Genomic DNA, 24,083 nt, shown 5'->3' with positions numbered 1-24,083 from the left:
TGGGCTGACGGACAGTATTCGATGGCGAGTGCCTATGGTGCCATGTTTTTGGGCTCGTCTCCGATGCTGGGTGCGAAGGAGCTCGGGCAAACGGCAGCGCCAGCTAGAGTATGCTTCTTCTTTTGGCTATGTTTGCAGGAGCGATGCTGGGCTGCCAATAGGAGGTTTTTGACACAGTCTGCAACAATAAATATGTCATGTGTGACCAAGCTTCGGAGACTATGGATCACATCATTGTTAGGCTGCTCCATCAGTCGTCAGGTATGCCATGTGTGGCTTGCTAGATCGCGAGGCGGTACCCAAGCCATTCCGGAGGGGATTTGATTCCTTCTTCTTCCTTGTTGGATGGCTGCTTTGGAAGGAAAAAAATGTGCGGACTTTTAACAGGGTCGCAATGATGCCAGAGTTACTCTTTTAGAACATGTTGCTGGAGGCGAGAGCCTGGGAGTCGGCCGGCTGTAAGCAGCTTGGCGTCCTGCTATCCAGGTGTCCTCGGTTTCTAGGAGCAAAATTATCAACCAATCACCATTAATCATGTCGATGATAGCTTGATTAAGAAATAAAAAATAATACATACGTCTTTCACGTTATATCTTAATTTATCTTAAAATTCCTAAAATATACTATATTACATATGATAGAGGGAAGTATATCATAGAAATTGACCTACCCAAGAAGGATGACTGAATTAAAGAAACTAGTTTGCAACTGTTCATACTGCTGTGCAAAATTTAAGGCTACTAGATTAGGGTTTCTAGGCTTTTGAACACTCATTCATGGCAATTTAATCCGTCGTGTATAGGATTACATATAGGAAAGATATCATCTAACCAATAACCAACCTATAGATATTGCTGGCAACTATCTGCGTCGATACAATTTGTTTTCACTCGTGTCTTTAGCTAGCTTATGCCACGCCCAACGCTTGTGGCTTCAGGTCTGTCCGCATGACACAATTTGTCACTTTGTCCATCTCAAGTGGTAGTCACCAGCAGAGGATGCGGCGTAGCTAGCTTCATAGGGAGAAACAAGTGTTGTGTTAGAGAAAAAGCTGATGAGGAACGCAAGTGACTTGTGGAGGAGAGAAACAAAAGGAGTGAGGTATGGAAGAAAAATAAGGCATTGTTTACTTCCACCGAAAAACCTAAAATTTTTCAAGATTCCCCGTCATATCGAATCTTTAGACGTATGCATGGAGTATTAAATATAGACGAAAATAAAAACTAATTACACAGTTGGGTCGAAATTAACAAGACGAATCTTTTGAGCCTAATTAATCCATGGTTAGACAATAATTACCACAAACAAACGAAAGTGCTACAGTGTCACGAAATATTTCCCATCGGAAACTAAACACGGCCTAAGTATGACTTACATTAAGGCACCACAACGCGGGCGAACAAAGTTGTTAGCCTTATAAAAAAAATACAGTACACATAAGCAAGCAGTAGAGAGAACTCATTTCCTCCCAGCGCAGACTCACATTCGATCTATTGCAACTCTAAAATGGTCATGCAACCTTTTTCAGCGGATGTACAGGTGAAAGGCCAACACCACCCTTCCTCTACAACGCGAGACTAAAGCTATGACCTCAACTTTTCGTCAGATGAGGCCTATGCAGTTTATGCAGGCCATTCCTGACACCTTCGAGACAATGGAGAGGAAGCAGGGATGAGGCGGCGAATGAGAGGGAGACGGCTAACACTCGCCCCAGGGACCCTGCGGGCACTGTCGGCGGAGTCGGCAGAAGCCGATGACGATGAAGGAGAAGCTGCTGAGGATCGACGCTGCAAACAGGGCCGTGAGGCTCTTTCGAGGGTTGTAGCGCTGGCCGTGGAGGCTTCCCGTCGGCCGAAACCAGTTCATGGGCACTGGGACATCGATGCTTCACCGGCTCAGGCGATTCCATCGAAGTTCTGGACACAAGAAGGAGAAGACGACTCTGACGACGAAGATCTGGTGGAGGATAGCCCATCGACGCCGGAGTTCATCAGGGAGGCTCTGGATGCAGGGTTCTCGGTGGATCAATTGGCTAGAGCTGAAAAAGCTCTAGCGTCAGGTAACGATGCTTCCTCCGAAGATCGCCTTCTGCCTAGATCAATTGTTACAAAGTTGGTTCAAAGGAAGTTTGCTGGGGCGCCATGGAAGGGGCCCCTGCCTTCTCCTCGAGTTTCTCCTCCGAGAACTCTTGGTGATTGTGTTGCAAAGGCAACAGTACTTAGTGCCGGTGCTCATGGCACCCAGGCTTCGTCTCACAGACGGCCAAGTTTACCGGTGGCAAGGTATCAAGGAAACAGCGCCGTTAGTGCTCGTGGTGCCTTGGCGTCGTCGTCCAGACGGCCAAGCTCGCCGGCGAGGTTACCTCTGGCAAGATACGAAAGGAATTCAAAAATTTTTGAAACCTCCAATCTTCAGTACTCTGATCCGGATTTCCCTCCGTTGTCCCCCGCGAGTCTTCCGGTCGAACTGACCGTGTGCAGTGCGAGCGTGGCCACAGGAAAAGCGGATCGGGCGACTCGAACGATAGAAATTGGGCCTGGGAAAGTGTTTCGACCCACCCAAGGGTTGTGCGCCCTATTCAGAAGGACAGGCACCAGGAAAATAAAAAAAACCTAGTATTGTCGCCGCCGACGCCATCTACCGCGCTGTCATTGTCATCCATCGCTCCGACGCAGTCTTTCGTGGACGTGGTTCGTGAAGGGACGACGATGGCTGCTCAGGGCTCAGGCAACGACAACTTCGGTCGTGGTGGAGGGGGAAGGGCGTCGGGTTTCAACCCGGGTTCCCGTCCGGGCTTCAATCCGGGGTTCGGTGGAAGGGGACGAGGCCACGACTTCTTCCCATCTCGCGGGCGCGGGCGCAGCCATGGAGGACATGGAGGATATGGTTTCAATGGCTACAACAACGGCTACCATGGTGGATCCCGTGGAGGACGGCCCTATGGGGGGGCATTTGGTGGTGGTCGCGGACGTGGTAACTGGCCGATCCAGAGGCGGCAGTACCCACGATCGTCTTCGGCGTCAGGGCAAGGAGGACACCCGTCCTTCCCTTTCCAGGCGGGTGGCATGATCGTGGACGTTGCAGCCACAACCCCGACAACTCAGGCTGCATGTAGCGGTGGCATACACATTGCTGCTGGCGGCAGAGGCGAGCATGTGGCAGCTGGTTGCGGTGACGCGGTAGCCGCTGGCGGTGGCGCGCACGCTGCCGCTGGCAGCAGCGGCGGTGAAGTTGGCCGTGGCGAGATGAAGGTTTTGGCAGGACAGTCTCCTCATGGCACCGTTGACGTCCAGGCACCAGCCATGGTGGCTGCAACGCAGGCATCTACTTCTATCACGACTACAACAATGACAACAACTGCACCCGAAGCTCCCAAGGTCACTATCCCACCTAACACCAATGCCTCAAATACCTCATTCATGATAAATGACATACCAGAGTCTTCCCACCAAGGAAATAAAAAAAGCAAGGGTAAACCATTTTGTTATCGCTGTCATACTAAAGGCCATATAATGGCAGTTTGCACTACACCACTGTGTTGTGAAATTTGCTATGGAGAACATGTTACTAAAACTTGCCCAAATATAAAAAAATGCAGACTACTGCTATTCCATGTGGATATGCAGTCAAAGGCTTGGGTTTTTATTTTATTCCAGTCGCTGAGAATCCCAAGTTGAATTTAGAGGAAAAATCAGTTGTGGTACGTGTTTTGGAGGGTTCTCTTACTGCTGATCAGTTGGCAGTGGAACTTGAAAAGCTACTACCTGACAAAAATAAGTGGGTGATTGAGGAGAAAGGCACTGACGCCTTTATCACTAATTTCCCATCCTCTGATTTGTTGGAGTGTGTGGTGAACTGGGGTCCAATGGACACAAAGACAGTGAAAGGTAAAATTCGTTTTGAGAAAGGGACTGAGAATGAGATTTTTAAATATGAAATTGATAAGATTTGGGTTCAGTTTCGTGGTCTACCAAAGGAGTTTCGAGAATTTCCTATTATTTGGGCGATTGGCTCCATTTTAGGTGTTCCTCGAGCTGTTGACATGAAATTCACTAAGAAGTTTGGTCGTGCAAGAATGAAGGTAGCCGTGCTAGATCCCAACCTCATCCCTGACCTTGTGGATATAGTGATTGGGGATTTTGTTTATGAGCTGCAATTTCGTGTTGAGCAAGATATGTCCGATGGTGAGCCTCTGGTTATTGACATGGACTCTACCATGGATGAAGATAAAGACAATGAGAAAAAAAAAGGAGGATCCAATGGATGAGGATGGTAAAAAAGGGGAGGAGCTAGCACTTGATAACGCACCTAGCAACCATAGCAATCAGCTACCTATTTCTGGACAACACAATGGCGGTGCAGTCCAGCAAGAGGAAATGGGTGATGGTTCTAGTGGTCAGCAGAACAAGGAGGCAGGTGCGAAATCTGCACCAACAGGTGTCAAAGCGAACAACAAAACAGTGGTGGTACTCACTCAGAGTGGGTTAATAGCAGATGGAAATTGCCAGTTGAAAGCTAATCTAATGACTCCTCAGAACGACTCTGGTTCGTCCAATAAAATGAGGCACAATGGTGGGACAGTATCTCCAATAAGAGCCAGCAAAAGAAATGCGATGTTTTCAGATCAGGACTCTTTGGAGAAGGCGACGAAATTGAAAGCTCGCAAAAATTTGGACTCCTCTTCAGGCAAAGGTAAAGAAAATTTTCCAAGCTCATTTCATACTCTTGATGATTCCTATTTGATAACCACAACTAATTCACTAGGGGTTATTCTTGGGGATAATGCACAAACAGTGAAGCTTTCTTTAAATTCTTTGAGAGATCTAGAAGCCCTTAGAGTGAATGAGCAGAATAGGATAGAGGAGGGAATGAAATTTGTGTCAGATGATACCTCTACTGTATGCTCCATAGAAGATAAAATAGATGCAGAAGCTTTAAATCTTATTTGTTCAGAAATCTCTGAAGACCTATGTGATGGGGGTTATGACCCTTTGTGTCTACAGACTCCTTTATCGCATAACAAAAGGTCACGTGCTAGGTACAAAAAAAAAACAAATTGGTCTAGATGAAAGGTATTTTTTGGAATTGCAATGGGTTTGCCGACCCTAAAAAATACAGATTCTTATCTGACCTAACAAAAGAAAAGAACATAGATTTTATTGCCTTATCAGAGACTGGCAGAGCCAATTTTCCGCAATCCACTTTGAATAATATTTGTGTTGGCAAAGATTTTCTGTGGCATTGCATGGCTCCACGGGGACGGTCTGGTGGCATGATCCTAGGAGTTAACTTGTTAACTTTTGACATTGGTGAGATTGAAGAAGGGGATTTTTTTATTCGGTTTAAAGTTCGTCATAAAGAAGATGATTTTAAATTTAATTTGATTTCAGTTTACGGACCGGCTCAGGTTGACCAAAAATCAAATTTCTTATCTGAGGTTGTGCGAGTATGTTCAAAAGAAGCTTCACCTATTATTATAGGTGGAGATTTTAACATTATCCGTAGACCCGATGAGAAAAGCAATGGCAACTATAATGATAGATGGCCCTTCCTGTTTAATGCAGTAATTGACACGTTAAATCTCAGAGAGTTAGAATTGTCAGGAAGAAGTTTTACCTGGGCTAATCACTTACAAAATCAAACTTTTGAAAAGTTAGATAGAATTCTGGTTTGCACGGACTTTGAGTCCAAGTATCCACTTACCACCGTAAATGCACTATTTAGAGAGATTTCTGACCATACTCCACTATTATGTTGCACAAACAATTCATCCTCATCTTATCAACCCCAATTTAAATTTGAATTGGGATGGTTGCTGAGAGATGGTTTCTGCGACATAGTAAGTGAAGTGTGGCAGAGTGTGCATCCTGAAGGCACTCCCTTAGAGAGGTGGCAAGCTAAGATCAGAAGATTACGTCAATATCTTAGAGGATGGGCAAAAAATATAAGTGGTGCTTATAAGAAAGAAAAAACGACACTTTTAAATAAACTAGATGAATTGGATAAAAAGGCAGAGAGCACCATGCTTAATGAAATGGAATTCAACTTAAAGCATGTGTTAAATGAAAGGCTTGCTGAACTACTTCGTGAGGAGGAACTTAAATGGTACCAAAGGGCTAAGGTGAAACATCTATTAGAGGGTGACGCAAATACAAAGTACTATCATTTGTTGGCAAATGGTAGACATAGAAAAACTCGTATTTTCCAGCTGGAAGATGGGAATGATATAATAAGTGGTGATGCTCAACTTAAAAAACATATTACCAATCATTATAAGACATTATTTGGCCCATCCGAGAACTCTACAATTATTTTGGATGAGTCACATACTGATGATATTCCTCAGGTCTCGGCACTAGAAAATGAGTTATTAACAACTGATTTTACAGAAGATGAAGTGAGGACTGCAATTTTCCAAATGGAACATAATAAGGCACCGGGACCAGATGGTTTCCCTTCAGAGTTTTATCAGGTCTTCTGGAATTTAATTAAAGATGATCTGATGGCTTTGTTCATAGATTTTCATCATGGATCCTTGCTACTAAATAGTCTCAACTTTGGAACAATAATTTTATTACCTAAACAGAAGGATGCAAAAGTGATTCAACAATACAGGCCAATATGTTTGTTGAATGTATCTTTCAAAATTTTCACCAAAGTGGCAACTAATAGATTATCTACCATAGCCCAGAAAATTATTAGACCAACTCAAACAGCCTTTCTTCCTGGTAGAAATACCATGGAGGGTGCAGTAATACTCCATGAGACAATACATGAACTTCACTCAAAGAAACAGGATGGGGTTATTTTCAAAATTGATTTTGAAAAGGCTTATGACAAGGTAAAATGGAGCTTCCTACAACAAACACTAAGGATGAAAGGGTTTTCACAAAAATGGTGCAAATGGGTGGAGCACTTCACACAAGGGGGAAATGTTAATATTAAGGTTAATGAACAACTAGGTTCATACTTTCAAACGAGAAAAGGCTTACGGCAGGGTGACCCAATGTCGCCAATACTATTTAATGTAGTGGCATACATGCTGGCCATACTAATTGCTAGAGGAAAGGAAGCAGGGCGAGTTTGAAGGTGTCATCCCTCATCTTATTCAAGATGGCTTGTCCATCCTCCAGTATGCAGATGACACAGTGATTTTTATGAGTCATGATGTTGAGAAAGCGATAAACATGAAACTGATACTTAGTACTTTCGAACAACTATCGGGGCTCAAAATAAATTTTCACAAAAGTGAAATCTTTTGTTTTGGGAAAGCAAGGGATCATGAAGCGTACTACTCGCAGCTGTTCGGATGTAAAGTTGGGAGTTTCCCATTTCGCTATCTTGGTCTACCCATGCATACTAGAAAACTAAATAATAAAGATTGGCAAATGATTGAGAATAGAATTGAAAAGAGGCTAAGTGGTTGGAAAGGTAAAATGCTTTCGGTTGGAGGTCGTTTGGTCTTAATAAACTTGGTACTTACCAGTCTACCGATGTTTGATGTTTATGATGTCTTTTTTTGAACTTCCAAGAGAAATGTTGGAAAAAATTGACTGTTATAGATCAAGATTCTATTGGCAAAATGACCAACACAAACGTAAATATAGATTAACCAAATGAGAAATTTTGTGCCAACCAAAAATACAAGGTGGTCTTGGTATACAAAATTTGGACATACAAAATAAATGCTTGTTAAGTAAATGGCTATTTAAATTGTTAAATGAGGATGGCATGTGGCAAGAACTTCTGAGGAATAAATATATAAAAGATAAGACTCTAGGGAGCTAAAAACCAACAGACTCTCATTTCTGGAAAGGCTTGATGAATGTCAAAGGTACCTTCATGTGTCTTAGTTCTTTCAAAGTGAAAGACGGGTCACAAACCCGATTCTGGTTAGACACTTGGTTAGGAAACAAACCACTAAAAGATAGATTTCCATCGTTGTTCAATATTGTAAGAAGAAAACAAGACTCTGTGGCACAAATACTCGGCTCGTCTCCACTAAATATTTCTTTTCGCAGAAATCTAGTGGGTACGAACCTAAGGGATTGGCACAAAATTGTTGCCTCCTTACAAGATGTGAACTTATATGAACAAAGGGATGTTTTTGTCTGGGCGTTACATTCATCAGGAAGTTTCTCTGTCAAATCCATGTATGCTGCGTTAATTAACAATGGGGTGAGAATGTCACAAGATATTTGGCAAATTAAAGTCCCTACAAAAATAAAAATATTTTTGTGGTATCTAAAAAAGGGTGTGATTTTAACTAAGGATAACCTTGTTAGGCGACGCTGGAATGGTGACACGAAATGTTGCTTCTGTCATTCTCCAGAGACCATTCAACATCTTTTTATGGATTGTCTTTTTGTCAAATTCTTGTGGCGAGCGGTACATTTACTATTCGGTATAGCGCCTCCCCAAAGCATAGATGACCTTTTTAATAGGTGGTCTAAGAGAGCAAATAAGAAATATAACACATTGTTATTGACAACAGCGTCAGCACCTTGCTGGGCAGTTTGGCTAACAAGAAATGAGGTGGTTTTTGACAAATGTAGACCAAAATCTTTTTTGCAGGTACTTTTCAGGGGAACTCACTGGCTCCGGCAGTGGGCAAGATTGCAACGGCATGATGATCAGCGGGATCAGCTTGCTCTAGTTGGGCAACATCTAGAGACGTCAGCTTTGCATTTCTTTAGTTCCAATGGATGGCTGTCAACTAGATTTATTGGCCTTACTTAGTCATTACTTTACGCTTGTTTTTTGTTTTTCCTTGTGCTTTGCTGTAAGTTGGAACACTATACAACCCGTTTGCTAGCCTACGGGCTGAATTCTGTAATAATTGGTCTGATTCTATCGGACGATAGATGAAGCCGGATATAAATTATTCTTTATCTAAAAAAACCATTTGCTATGACATGGACGATCGATGCTAAGATGAAATTTAGGGTAGTACACCAGCAAGGCGCGTTGGGGGAACCCTTATGGGTGGTGCCTTAAAATAACAGTGTTTACATGGATCACAACTTTTTTTGGGGACTAATACCACTATGTGGTTGCATTGGTTGTGCTCTTAGTTACGTGTGTCAGTCCATTGTGCAGGTAAACTTTCACTTTGTGTCAACAACATCACATGGATCGTTTTGACACAGACCCGCTTTTAAAAGCAAGGATCACCTAGAGGAATTGTTGGCTGTTTATTGACTTCTGTCGTGCAAAATTAAAGCTCTTGTTTCTAGGCTTTTCACTACTAGAATAATGATTTTTTAGAGGTAACTTCTTTTTTCAGAGGCAACTCTATCTAAAGCCATCTTTACAGAGGCCTATAGGAAATCACACACTCCTAGCAACCAAACTACCTTTAGAAATATGTTTCCGGAGCTGGTTGGCAATACCAGCCACCGCACCACTGAGAAAGCATAATTTCCAAACACGATTAAAAGAACATCCAACCCCAGAAAGGTGGACTATTTTTTGAGGTGACTAGGAACATTAGCCTCACTTGGAAAGTGGAAATTTATTTTTAGAGGTAGATAATGTGTAAAATATTTAGTAAACCCCTTCCTCCATGGGATAGAACCATAGCCCAAGGAGGGAAAAGGGGGGGCTCTTCGGTTCCGGCCGTTCGGACCGAATCTTCGGTCCGACAATTTTCCTGCCTTGTGTGTTCCGCAGCGGCCGGGTACACGTATGTGTGTAAGCTGTTTCTTTATTGTTTTGATACAGACGCTGTTCAGTGTGGGCTATTTTTTTATAGTTTCTAGGCAGGCACACCGCTAGTCATAGGCAAGCCAATCACATAGGCCCACCTCATCCCACGTTGCATGCAATACTTTACAAGAAATAAAAAAGTAATAACTCCTAAACTAAATATCTAAATTAAATTATGATTATACCATCAGATTTCTTGTAATAAATCCTTCAAAACAAGATCTCACATAAATATATTTAGATAACATTTTATTAACAAACATTTATTTTATAAAGATAAAGATAGAATATTTTTTAAAGAGCAGAGACAATGTTCTAGGCTCAGAGAAAAAATGTTTTTGGTTTAGAACAATAATACTCTAGTTTTAGATTCATAAAATTTGTATCTTAATATACATAAAAATAAATAAAATACATAACATAAGTAAAATGAATAAAATCTGGAACAAAGTATAAGAAAAAAAAATTAAAAACACAAAATAGAAAAATATTTAAAAGAATATCATGTGTATACTTTTCAAACATTTTCAAATATACTATAGAACAACGCATGTGTACTAAGCGAACATTACTAGATATACCATAGAACATCACTAAATACATTATAGAACATCGTATGTATATTACGTGAACAACACTAAATACACTATAGAAGTCATTAAAACATTATAGAACATCGCATATATATTACGTGAACATTACTAAATACATCATGAAACATCACTAAATATATTATAGAACATCTGTCGACGAAAGCTAGTCGGCAGTCTACCTTGGGGTATACCCACGGTAATAGTTTATCGGTAGACGGTGCGCAAACTACGAACTCGATGGTGACGCGAGACACGGGCGAGCTTTTATCCAGGTTCGGCCGCCGGGTTGGCGTAATACCTACGTCCCGCGTCTGGTTGTATTGATTTGTGTTGAGAGAATAATCGTGTATGACTTGTCCTCTAGGGGACCCCTGCCCCTCCTTATATATCGTGAAGGGACAGAGTTACAAGTAAACTATCCTATTTGGTACAATATCTTGTAGTCTTGCGGTGCACGCCGACCAGTCGTGCGCCGCACGTCTTCATCCTATGGGCCGAGCCACCTCTGATGGTGCGGCCCATATAGGACCATGAGGGTATAAGGGTTTATACCCCCACAACATCACATATATATTATAGAACATTATATATATACTAAGCGAACATTACTTAATATATTATAGAACATCGCATATATATTATATAAACATCGCTAATAAATTCATCGTAGAACATTATATGTATTCTATGTGAATATTAAAAAAAACATTACAGAACATGAAAGATCACTGCACGCGAAAAAAGAACATAAACATGAATCAAAGAAAAACATAATTAGGAAATGAAACAAATAAATATAAAAGAACATGTGAACATAAAAAAGAAAAAAAGAAAAAAATATATAAAAAGAAACATAAAATATAAAAATGGAAAAGAATAATAAAAATGACATAAAATACAAAAATAAAATAAAAAATAAAGCATGAAAAGAAAAAAAAGAGAAAAATAAAAATAAAAGAAATAAAGAAGAATAAGAAAAAAATAAAGAAATTGAAAGCAAAGAAAAGAAAAAAGAAACATAAAAAATAAAAAGAAACAGATAACGAAAAATAACATAAAACAGAAAAAAAAATATAAATAAAAATGGAGAACAGAAATAAAAAAGAAAAAAGAATAAGAAAAAAGGAAATAGAAAAAGAAGAAAATAAAACATACCTGACTTGCTACCTGGACGCTGCCGAGATGCAGTGCGGGCAGCACACGAAATCCCGTACATGCAAGTGGGCCACGCGTGGACTTAATCACCGTGCAAAAGCATCGCGCGGGAAGAACGAGCGGGAAAATTACGCGGGAACTGTTCGGCGCACGGCTCGTGTCCGGCCGTTCGGACCCGAAGAATCACCGGAAAAAAGGGGAGCACCTAAGAGCAACCCTAAAATTATAAATCTAAAAGGAGGAATGTTTTGCTCTTGGTTTCCCTAAAAACCACCTTTTGTTTTTGAAGGGGATGGATTTCCTAAAGCCATTGAGAAGAAACGTGATCCAATATCTTTGTGGATGACTGTTGGGCTTTGAGGGAGGTTATTACGCAAACCAGCACATCATCCACTCCATCATTTTGTTGGATCAATTTAGAGACACCAAGACCTCTCAAAAAAAAAAGAAAAAGAAAATTTAGAGACACCAAGAAGATGTCATAACTCATAATAAGATAGTCGGGTCCAGTCCAACGCTCTCTGGGCCGAGCCAACATCATCAATGTGCAGGCCCAGGTCCAGGTCCAGCCCACAAGCGGAAAGTACCCATCAATGTGGAGGTCCAGGCCCAGCCCAGAAGCGGGAGAACGAGAAGTCGAGAACCCCTCCGGCCTCCCTCGTGTGATCGTGTCGTCGTCCCCGAAATCCAAAATTTTGGTTGGCGGGGCATCGGCGGCTTCCCTCCCAAAACCCAAACCCAAATTTCCAATTCCAAATCCAAATCCCAAATCCCCGCGCGCCCTCACAAAAGCTCCCGCCGCTCCACCATTCCTCAGATCCCTCCAATTCCCCCCAACCTCTCCGAGTCCGAGCTCCTCCGACCGACGATCCCATCCCCCCGATTGATGCGGCGGCGATGGTGCGGGAGCTCCGCGTCGACTCCTTCTACGCGCGCCTCCGCGCCGCGGCGGCGGCGGCCGCAGGCTCGTCGTCCCCGCTCCTGATCCTCCCGTCGGCGGCCGACGCCGACTCGCTGTGCGCGGTCAGGGTGCTGGCGCACGTCCTCTCCGCCGACTCCATCCGCTTCTCCATCTACCCCGTCTCCTCCGCCGCCTCCGCGACCGCCCTCCTCGCCTCCTTCTCCGCCGCCTCCGCCCCGCTCTGCCTCGTCCTCGTCAACTGGGGCGCGCACCGGGACCTGCGCGCGCTTCTCCCCCCCGCCGCCACGGCCTTTGTTGTCGACTCACATCGCCCCGTCCACCTCCACAACCTCTGCGCGCGCAACGACCGCGTCGTTGTCCTCTTCACCGCCGACGACGAGCACACCGCGGATCTCTCCTACGACTTCGACCTCTCCGCGCTCGCCGACGCCTCCGACCTCGCTGCTGACGCCAACGCCGACGACCACCTCGGCCGCGGCGGCCCCGACTCCGACGCATCCGACTCGGAGGATTCCGACGCCGACGAGGATGATGACGCCGGCGGCGGCGGCGGCAGGAGGAAGAGGCGCCGCCTCTCCGGCGACGGCTCTGACGACCCCGTGAGGCTCTTTGGGCGGCTGCGCCGCGAGTACTACCGCCTCGGCACCTTCCACGGCAAGCCGTCGGGGTGTCTCATGTACGACCTCGCCCACGCGATGCGGAAGAACACTAACGAGCTCCTCTGGCTCGCCTGCGTCGCCCTCACCGACCAGTTCGTCCACGACCGCATCACCAACGAGCGCTACCAGGCCGCCGTCATGGAGCTCGAGCAGCACATCAACGGCTCCGGCAACCTCGACCCGTCCGGCGCCGGCTCCGTCGTCACGCTCAAGGACGGCACCAAGATCCGGGCGCCCGAGGCCTCGCGCATCGCCTACGAGGACGAGCCCAGGCTCATGCTGCTAAGGGAGTGGAGCTTGTTTGACTCCATGCTCTGCTCCTCGTACGTCGCCACCAAGCTCAAGACCTGGAGCGACAATGGGCTCAAGAAGCTCAAGCTGCTGCTCGCCAGGATGGGCTTCCCGCTCGCCGACTGCCAGAAGAACTTCCAGTACATGAGCATGGAGGTCAAGCGCAAGATGCGGGATGAGTTTGACCGCTTCCTGCCCGAGTATGGCCTCACCGAGTTCTACTACCGGAGCTTCTTGAGAGTGCACGGCTACAGGTCCAAAGTTTCTGCTGCAGATGTTGTGTATGGTGTCACAGCGTTGCTTGAGTCACTGGATGCCGAGTCCAAGGATGCAAAGGGGTCTTCAGCAGCTGAGCAGTTTTGGGTTGCTTACTCTGCATTGTCACTGAGCAATGCCGATCAGTTGCGAAAAGGGATGCAGTCCGCAATTGAGATACAGAGGGCGATACTGAGACAAGGAAGCTCGGCGATTACTAAGACAGGGTTTATAAGGAGTGCCAAGAAGTTCAGGTGGGTGAAGCTTGATGACCCTGTGGACACTAACAAGCTTTGCCATCCGCAGGCACTTACCAAGTTCTGCTTCTTTCTGCTGGATGCTCTAAAGGAAAGGGGCGCAAGGATGAAGCCACTAATCTGTGCTTGCTTAGCAAAGGAGCCTGAGAAGGTGCTAGTTGTTGGGGTATGCGGGAAGCCAAGGCTTGGGGCTGTCCAGGGGAATGCGTTTGGTAACGCTTTCAGGTCTGCGGCAGAGGAGATTGGCGCGGACTATTTCCATGACATGTTTGAGTCGTCATGGATTGTTCTGGATGTTGTTGCTGTCAGTTCTTTCATGATTCGATTGACGGAGAAGCTATGATCAGATGGCATGAGCTTTGTGTAAAGTGGATCATTCTTTCAGTTCCCAGGATGGGAGACTCATGCATGATTCTCTCCAAATAAAGGTGCTGGAGGTCAGGTGGTACACGACATGCATTGTTCGAAATACCAATCCACCTGCCATTTCACTAACCTAGTGGTAGCAGGCCTGACAGGCATTCTGCTTTCTAAGTTTGAGCTGCCAATGATCATGACTTCAGAAAGCTGAGAAAATGAGTTTCCTCTTTTTTAATGCCCCCATTAGCCAATGATAGATCTATAGGTTCAGATGCAAATCTGATTCTGACATAGAGGGGGCAAGGTATATGTGTTTACTGTTTTTCTTTATCTGATAGAATGGATGATTGTATCTGTATCTGCATAAACATGCTTGTGAACATTTGTTGTATTCAATTCTGTATCACAAGTTCATTGAAATCCTATAAGTTTATAACAAGCGCCTTTATCTAGTACATATTTGTGAGCTTGCTCTTGTTTGTATGAGCTACAAAGCTTTCTTACGAGCAGATATGTTCTTTTCTATATGAAGTATTGCTAAAGCAAGTTTTAAGTGGTCACTTTCTTTTTTGTCAGTGTGGTTGGCTGTAAACCTGTACTATATTAATCGTGACTGTTGCAGTGCTTTAACAAACTTACATGGTTGATATTTGTACAAGGAGTATCATATATCAGGTATGTCATATCTCCTGGTCCAAAATAGTTCAGGTAGCTACTCTGGAGCACTACTTCCCAATGCTCTGGGCAAGTGCACTTTAGCAGCTTATATGTTTTCTACAATCTACAGAGAATAGGGAGCTGTTTCGTAACAAAGTCCTAGTATGGTTGTTGAGTTGCTGTGTCCATCCACTAGGCTAAGAAGCCAACTATTCAATCTTGAGTAACACTGTATCCTCATGTTTCACAGTACAGCCTTCTTGTGTGATTTGCATCCTAGAGATTAATATGTGGCAGTTTTAGTGATTTCGCACATCGCAGACAAGAACTTGAATTTCCCAACCAGCTATTGCAAATTCTTGATTCTGTGATGTTTATGATCGAATAGTAGAGAAACGTTCCATTTCCTGTTGATAAGTGTTAACTGAAATGCTAGTGTTGTCCTTTTCACTTTTAGGTGCATATTGTAACAGAAAGAAATGTTGGCCATCTCAATTTGATTTGAAACATTAAAAGTTATTTCTTACATAGTTCCACTGACTGTGGTTGAAGTGCTCAGAGTCAGAGAAGTCATGACTCAGGAACCCTTTCGGTTTTTCCAACGGAATTAGCTGTTTTTTTTTAATAAACAACTGAATTTGCTGTATTTCTGTCTCATCATATAACTAGTAAACTGAAATTCTCCTGTTTTTCATTCTCCTTCATCGCATGTAATATGCATGTGGTTTTCTAATTAGTTCATTGCAGCTGGCCATATATCAGGTATGTCATATCTCCTGGTCCAAGATAGTTCAGGTAGCTACTCTGGAGCAGTACTTCCCCAATGCTCTGGGCAAGTGCTCTTTAGCACCTTACAGTATATGGAGCTGTTTTGTAACAAGTCCTATGGTTGTTGTTGAGTTGTAATTGCTGTGTCCATTCACTAGGCTAGAAGCCAACCATTCAATCTTGAGTAACACTGTATCCTCATGTTTCAAATTACAGCCTTCTTGTGTGATTTGCATCCTAGAGGCTAACACGTGATGGTTATTGTAGAAGAAAACTTGAATTTCCCAACCAGCTATTGCAAATTCATGATTCTGTGATGTTTATGATCGAAATAGTAGAGAAGAGTTTCCATTTCCTGTTGACAAGTGTTAACTGAAATGCTAAATTGCTAATGTTTTCCTTTTCACTTTTAGGTGCATGTTGTAACAGCAAGAAATGTTGGCCATCTCAATATGATCTGAAAAGGAAATTCAACTGCAAATTGATTTCTTGTGTGAAACTTCTGTAGCATTCACACTGGCTGTAGTTGAAGTGCTCAGAGAAGTCACGACTCAGGAACTCTGTCCAACTGAATTAGCCCTTTTTTTATTAAACAACTGAATTAGCTGTATTTCTGTCATTATATAACTAGTAAACTGAAATTTCCCTGTTTTTCATTCTCCTTCAACCATGTTATATGCATGTTGTTTTCTAATTAGATTATATTGAAGTTGGTCATGTAAAATTATTGAACCATATCCCTGAATTCTGGAAGAAGATTGATATACTTTGTTTTTTTTAGAAAGATCAATATACTTTGTTACCTGCTGAACACTGCTGGGATAGGCCCTGTTTGGTTCCTTCTAATTTTTTTTTACTTCTATCACATTGAATGTTTGGACACACGTATGGAGTACTAGCTACTCCATCTGTCCCTGAAAGCTTCAATTCCTAGAATCCGTGTTAGTCAAACTTGTTTAACTTTGACCAACTTTATAAAAAAAGAGTATCAATATGTATAACATAAAATGAGTATCTTATGAAAATATATTCAATGATAAATCTAATGGTATTAATTTGGTACTATAAATCTTAGTGTTTTTTTCTATAAATTTGGTCAAAGTTTTAAAAAATTGACTTAAGACAACTCTAGAAATTGCAGCTTTCAGGGACGGAGGGAGTACATACTTTCTCTATCCCAAATTTTAAGACATTTCAAGAATCTTGGAGAATCAAAGCATTTCAAGTTTGACTAAATTTATATGATAAGATAATTACATTTATGATATTAACTAAGTACTATTAGGTTCTTCATTAATTATACATATTATATCTATTTAATTCATAAATCTTTATAATTTTTTTTTTATAATTTTGATTAAACATAAGATGCTTTGACTCTCCAAGATTCTTGGAATGTCTTGTAATTTGAATGGAGGGAGTACTATTTAAAAAACTAAAAAGACAGCTAGAGAATAATTTACAAAACAAAATTTTTGAGCCTAATTAGTCTATAATTAGACACTAATTATCAAATAAATGAAAATGCTAACACTCCTAACCAAACACCCTAGTGACACGTCCGAGTACTTGTTTGTACATTCCTGGAAGGCACCGTGTGTTGTCGCCTTGTCGGTCTGCGGTGATAAATTGTGGGCTCTATAAATTCTGGCCCAGGGCCTCAGACTGTTTGGGCCGTGGACGTGTGGACTACACTACAGGACAGGAACAGCCAGATTAGCCTATTTTCTGTTTTCACCCCTCCAATCTCTGCAGTCCGAAACCCCGAATCTGTCCACACTCCACAGTCTACATGTTTCAGAGTTCAGACGGCGGCGGTCATCACCATTCACCGCCGCGCGGCGACCGGCGAGTGAGGATGGCGCCGGCGCCTGACCGGTTCTGGCCATGGACGGGCCTCACTGCGCAAATGCCCTTACCAAATCCGCAAGAGCGGCGCTCCATCGGCGCAGAGCGGCGGTCCATCTCCACACCGCCGTGGCACCCGCGCCGTCTGTTTCGTAAGTTCCCTTCCTTCCCGTACAGCAAATATAAGTTCTGCTTCCCTTCTGTCAAATCTTTTTTAAGTTCTGCTTGCCTTTAATAAAACGCTGACCGAAGGTTGTCAACCTAACGACCAGCAAACCCAATTTTCCAATGCCTAACTCGTGTCTTTACTGTATTTGGGTCTAACGACGATGTCCAATTCAATGTCAATCATGGTTGACAGGTGCCGGCTAACTGTTTAGCTATATGTGGATGCAACTGAATCTTTGATGATGACTTGACATCCACCTACACATTGTCTTCTGGTACTCAGTCCTGCTGAGTGTCAAACGTCTCTACTCTAGAATTCAATGATACAAGATCATTCTACATAAATGTTTTTTTATGAGAAATCTTATGGTACATGGAAAATAATGATAACCGATCGTCATTCAAGATCTAATGGTTAAAAAGTGAGAGGTGCCTATTACAAGGTACCTAATTGTTGGCCGGTACTTAAAATTTGTGAACCAGGAACCAATTATAAAATTTGTGGACAAGGAGGCACCTAGTCCATTTGACCCCCAATGCTGCCAGCGCTGCACCTATTGTCACTGCCTGGCTCCTGATGCTGCATCCCCTGCATGCATGTGCTGCCACATCCCTCTCCCTACCAGTGGTGCCCCAACTCTCTCTCCTGCTGGCTGCTGCATTGAGGGATAGAATGGAATCACCTGCTGGAGCCTGGAGCGGAGGCGGCACTGCAACGGTGCAAGATCAGCTGCATGTTGGAGGAGAGCAGAGCAGCAGGGCTCAAGTGGAGGACCAGCTGATCTGCCATACAGTTGATACCTCATATGGCTGCTATCTAAGGCCTGTCTTTGGTTTTGTCTGATGAGATGGTTATAGTTATTCCGTGGGCTCATTCTTGTGGTTCAGATGAGATAAATTTGTGCGTTGACCTGCTGCTGGGTGATGACCTTTTGACTTTTTGAATAATACCAATGCTTCAGTATTACAAGAAAGCAAACAAACTTGAAACATGCATGCAACTGCATCAAAGCCGTGGATGATTATTTGATACAGTAATTTGATTGATGCTCTTACAGTATTTTTAGTCAGTAGTGTAAGTTGCAAGGTGTTCTCTTATAATGTATGCCCATGCTTGATGCTCTTACAATGGTATTGATTTTCTGTTGTGTCTATTTTCTCTTTTGGTGGCACATTCCTGCAACAGTTTTTGTCTTTATTGCAACCTTGACTTAAGTCGTTAAAGGTCATATGTACTTTTGCAATTGTACCTCTTAGAGACTGCCTTTAATTAGAGGTAGAGTCAGGCCTGCTGGGTACCTAGAACACTATTGGATGATCATTATAGTAAAACTAATGTAGAGATTATAATGTCACTTCTTAATCTCACATCATTCTCAGCACTGATTCAGGTCACTGTAATTTTAACGGCTGTGCAAGTTTTTCCATGGCAGTGACTTGCTGAAACTGATGCCCAAGCATGTGTAACCAGCAAATGCCATTTTTTCATGTGGTTGGTCGCGCATAATGAGTGCTGGACTGCAGATTGTCTTGCTCGGCGGGGTCTTCAGCATCACCAAAAATGTTTGCTGTGTGATCAGGATTCAGGAAGAGGAAACCATCTGGTTTCTTGTGTCTTCTCTAGGCAATTCTGGTTTGAGCTGTTACAAAAATTTGGACAGCAGATCCTTGCTCCCCAACCGGCTGAGCCGTCCTTTGAAGTTTGGTGGTCCTGATCTAATGAGTTCGTCGCTGATCAGGATAGGCAGGGTCTCAATTCTTTAATTTTTCTTGGAGCCTTGTCGCTTTGGATCCATCGGAATCGGTGTGTCTTTGATGGGGCTTCACCTACTTTGCATGGTATCCTAGCTTCGGTCCACTAAGAAGCAAAGTTATGGGGTCTAGCGGGTGCGAAGGGCATAGCCTTGTTTTTTTTGAGAGAAAATACAGCAGGAAGGCCCCCACTGTTTGCTTTGTTAATAAAAAAAATAAATAAAAGGACAACACTGTACAAAAGTAGTTTCACAAAGAAGGAAGCCCGAGGTGCGATAAAGAGCTAATCTAGGGAAGGTATATAGGAAAGAAAGACAGCGAGCTTATCATCACTGAATCTATGAGCCTGTAGTGTAGCTTCTTCATAGAAGGAGCTTTTCCAAGATCCAAAGGACGGGCGACCTCTATCGAAAATATAATTATTTCTTTGCTTCCAGATTTTCCAAGTAGCGTTGATGAAAGTCTCCATGAAAAAGGGGTTCTGATGTTGAATCTTAGCTTGCTGCATCATTTGGAAGGATTCCGTTGTTAGGTTCTGTTATGTGGCTGCTGGGGATCGAGGGAGATGGATTGGGATCGAAGGAGCGGCGGCTGATGGCGTGAACAGTACCCGCACTACAGTGCTGCGGGTACTGTTCACAGGAAGGCGGCTGTGAGAGCGAGAGAGGAGGCTAGGGTTTTGGGCGCTAGGAACGCCAGCCGCGGGGCGCTGCCCGCGGCTGACAAGAGAGAGAAGGGATTTCCTTCTAATCTCTTCTTGATTAAATTGATACATCTCCTCTCTTTATATAGAGAGGTTTACTTGACTTACAAGCAAGACTTACTTGACCCATAAGCAAGCGACTAATTAACCCTAATGGGCTAAGGCCCAATAGGTCCTTGACTCTTCTAACACTACACCCCTCCTGGACATGCAGCTCGTCCTCGAGCTGCAACTTAACAACGACACTAACAATGACTCCGCAAGACACAAACGTAACACCTAAAAACAAGTCTTTTACATCTCGGCTTGTTTTATTATTCTCAACTAGAAATCGATTGGGACTCTTTAATTTTAAGGAGGAACCCTAACAGGTTCCAACTTGTTCCAAGATGTTGCCAACAGGTTTGGCTAAATGGGCAGCTGAAGAACAAATGGAATGCAGACTCCTCAATGTTGCTGTTGGAGATGACACAATTGTAGTTATTTCCCTGAAGTTTTTGCTTTTTCCTTCTCAGGATGTTTCTTGTGTTCAGTCTATCCATCAGGAGAAGCCACAAGAAGACCCGCAGTTTGTTACAGAATTTGGAGTTCCAAATCCAAAGAAAAGGAGCTGGAGGTTGTATATTCTTGTAAGGAAAGTTATAGCACTTTGAGGAGGAATAATTCTTGCTTCCCCAAATGTATTCCCAAGAATCCTTTGAATTTTGATCAACCTGCAAAGCTTGAATAAGGTCTTGGAGACTTCGAAATTCTTGAAAGGCTTGCTCTGATAAGGGCAGATGAAATTGTGCCTCAAGTGTGTTATTTGACAGAAATTTGGCAACAGAGATGTTCTTGTTTCTGGCAAAGGAGTAGAACCTTGGAAATTTGGATTCCAGAATGTTATCATTCCAAAGATCAGACCAGAAAAGCACGGTGGAACCATCCCAATAACGCACTTAGCAATTCCTCTAAACATATCAAATAGTTTTAGGACATCTTTCCACCAAAAGGGCATAGCCTTGTTGACTGATCAGATACTTCATGTTGCCTAATTGGTTGGCTCGTTGGTCGTTCGTGTGTGTGGGTTTGTTGTCTGTGTGTGTGTCTGGGAGTTCTTATTTGTTAGTTCTTGTGGGCTTGTTGTAGCCCCGTGTGTTGGGGTGTGTTGAGGTGTTATCTTTCTTGTTTTGGGGTTTTCTCATATCCCTTTTTCTTTCTTAATATAAAAGATATGCAGCTCTCATGCGTATTTGAGAAAAAAGTTTTTCCATGGCAGACAGGGTTGGGTCAATGACTGATCACTGATTCTTGGAAACAAGTTGTGACACGCAGACATACACATGTGTATATGTGTCTATGCACATAAAGATTCTCACACAACTAATAGGTATAAATACATGTTTGACTGACAAAATGAGAACAAAAAACAGAATCTGTGATGTGTTTGTATGATAAATTAAGAGAGTAGTTTCTGAACAAATTGTTACACCAAGCCACTTATAACAGACTAAAGTCCTTTTTGAATCAGTGCTATTTTAAATCATACGCCTGTTTTCATCACACCATAGACTTGCGTCATAAACCTCATAGTAGTTCTACTTAGGGATGGCAGTTGACCTCGTGGGTGCAGGTGCGGGTGCCAAATCGCATCAGCGGTCTCATCAGGTCGGGGCCCAAAATGAAGGAGGCTCGGGTGTGGGTGCCAAATCGCAGCAGCGGTCTCATTGGTTCGGGGCTCAAAATAAACCTTTTTTTTTGTTACATCATCTGCCTATTAAAGAGCAATTAAATAACTGATAATGACACTATCCTTATGTTATGGATGCACTTTCAGATGCATTGTATGCTTCTCCTGAGGAGTGAGGACTGATGGTATCCTCTATTAGGGGCTAACTGGTGTTAATAAAGGTTCAGCTTTGAGTCCATTGCCCTTGTGCAGAAGTAAGAGAGATAACAACTTATGTCTGTCAGTTGAAGACTTTGTATGGAATGCGCATCTGTACATAAAACCAATGCAGGCTTCAGCAAGACATAGTATATAGGTCTGCATGAAGAAATGGAAGTTGAAGCCTCTGCACATAAAGACTCATTTTTCTGTTGGTGTTGTTGAGCTGTATGGTTAGCTTTGCACTAGAGACTTCTGAATTGTTTAGAACTGATGATCAGTGGTCATACTGAAGTGCTTATCAGCATGTGCTTCAAAATTTTGAGTTAATGTTTTTCAGACGACTTGAACTTCAGAACCCAAGATTGAGTTTGCCTGTTATCAGAAGTTGAGAACAGACATGTAAACCATTTTTGATGAAACTGACACGGTGACACCGAACTTATCTCATTATCTATATCACCATGCTGCATGAAGTTTCCTTGTAGCTTGCCTATGGCGTCCAGAAGTAACATAAATTGACCACTCATGATTCATACTCAATTCCCATCTGCAGATTGGTTGTGCACTTGTGTTGGCACATTCCACTGGGGCAGTCAGTTACACATTATCCATATTTGGTCCTGCCTTGGTCCCTCCTGTACTCTGATGTCTCTGTCTTGATTGAGATGTATGCTTCTAATCTATGCTTACTGTGCTCTCTGCAGGTACGAAGTTGTTGGATGCTTTGCATGGATAAGTTAAACATGCAGTTATGATGGCCTTGCCTTCAGTGGTGGAACTTGACTGGAAGTTTAGAGGGACCACCACTTAATATAGTGAGGTTACATGAGAAAGAGGGGATCAGTTCCATGCTTAAGCTTCAATTTAGCCTTGAGGCCTAATGCTTCCCCCACGGATTAGCAAAAGTGACGGGAGCCATGGTCCACCCTGGCCATCACTAAGCTCCATTCATACTTGCCTTTAATCAACATATGACACATACACATGAAGGTCGATCAAGTTCAGTTAGTATTTCATATTTTAGTTTGAATCACTGAAGAATGTGGAAGGATTGCCTTTTCTGGCATGGTACAGATGGCCCTCACCCCCTAGGCGCCTATTTCTGGCAGTGGCAAGAACACAGAAGGTTGCCGTCCTTCATTTGGTTGAAGACTTAATGATATCAGTTACCTAGACTATGACTTGACTTAAAATTCCTGTCTGTGGTTGGTGCAGAACAAAGCCTCAACGGTGCATGCTGATATGATTTCTGGTCCATGCCATCTGATATTCTGATCCGAGACATCTAGCTGCACCAAGCGAGCTGGGTCAGGTACTCTCATCAAGTGCGTGACATTGGGATTTCAGAGACAGGCTAGGACGGTTGTACAGGCAGCACAATCAAAGCTTGATATATCATCAGCCTAATCTTGTTCTGTCAGATCAGTTTTGACAAAATCTAACGACCTAATATACCTTTTAAATTGGACATTTTAACAAAATAAATATACCATTGATTTGTGAAGTTTACACACGGCATTTTGTTGCAATTATTTATGACAGTAGCATGCCAGGCTCAGTGTCTAGTGCCAGCGGTTGTGGGTTCTGGTTTCAATCAGCAGTATGTGATAGCTTGTCTCTGTTTCTTGGCCAGTAGGTTTAGTTGCCTGTTAGTGCATTGTGGCTACTTAGAACTCTTTGAGATATATGCATGACTCTCGGAGAGTTTTCGGTTGTTCTTCAAATGACATAAAAGGGACATACTGCAGGACACGTCAATAATGTCTTAGTAATGGAATACTGTCATACATTCTCTGAGATACTGACGTCAGATGTCCGAGTTACAGCTTTGGATTCACAGTTGAACATGTATCTAACTAGCAATGCATTTCTACTTATGTTGATGACTTGCTACTAGCTAGGCCACATCTATGCCAATAGTTTGCACTTTGCACCATGGTTTCAAGTATTCGTATTTTTCATTGCAAATTGTTGCTTAAATGCTTTAACACTTGTTCAATTTTGCATGGAAGCATTAAACATTTGAAAGGAAAAGGAATGATTTGCACTAAATGAATGCAGGAGTGTGGGGTTGGGGTGGGGGAGTGGGAAGGGATTGGGCAGAAAATAATAAAATA

The 24,083-nt window shown here is 43.0% G+C and overlaps 1 protein-coding gene and 1 long non-coding RNA gene across 2 annotated transcripts; both read left to right on the top strand.

Moving 5' to 3' along the window:
• On the top strand, positions 12,196-14,652 carry LOC8071447 (cell division control protein 45 homolog). The gene has a single exon (XM_002442679.2). It carries the CDS (start codon positions 12,354-12,356, stop codon positions 14,181-14,183), a length of 1,830 nt encoding a protein of 609 aa, XP_002442724.1. The 5' UTR covers positions 12,196-12,353; the 3' UTR covers positions 14,184-14,652.
• On the top strand, positions 17,084-24,061 carry LOC110437460. The gene is made up of 3 exons (XR_002455517.1): positions 17,084-17,625; positions 22,671-23,092; positions 23,182-24,061. It is a non-coding gene; the product is annotated as an uncharacterized LOC110437460 (long non-coding RNA).

The sequence above is a fragment of the Sorghum bicolor genome, chromosome 8 (genome assembly GCF_000003195.3).
Source record: "Sorghum bicolor cultivar BTx623 chromosome 8, Sorghum_bicolor_NCBIv3, whole genome shotgun sequence".
Taxonomy (NCBI): Eukaryota; Viridiplantae; Streptophyta; class Magnoliopsida; order Poales; family Poaceae; genus Sorghum; species Sorghum bicolor.
This window is presented reverse-complemented; position numbering and strand designations above follow the sequence as displayed.

What these genes read in the sequence shown, in the direction of transcription:
- LOC8071447 (XM_002442679.2), top strand. Translation starts at nt 12,354, where the DNA reads ATGGTGCGGGAGCTCCGCGTCGACTCCTTCTACGCGCGCCTCCGCGCC.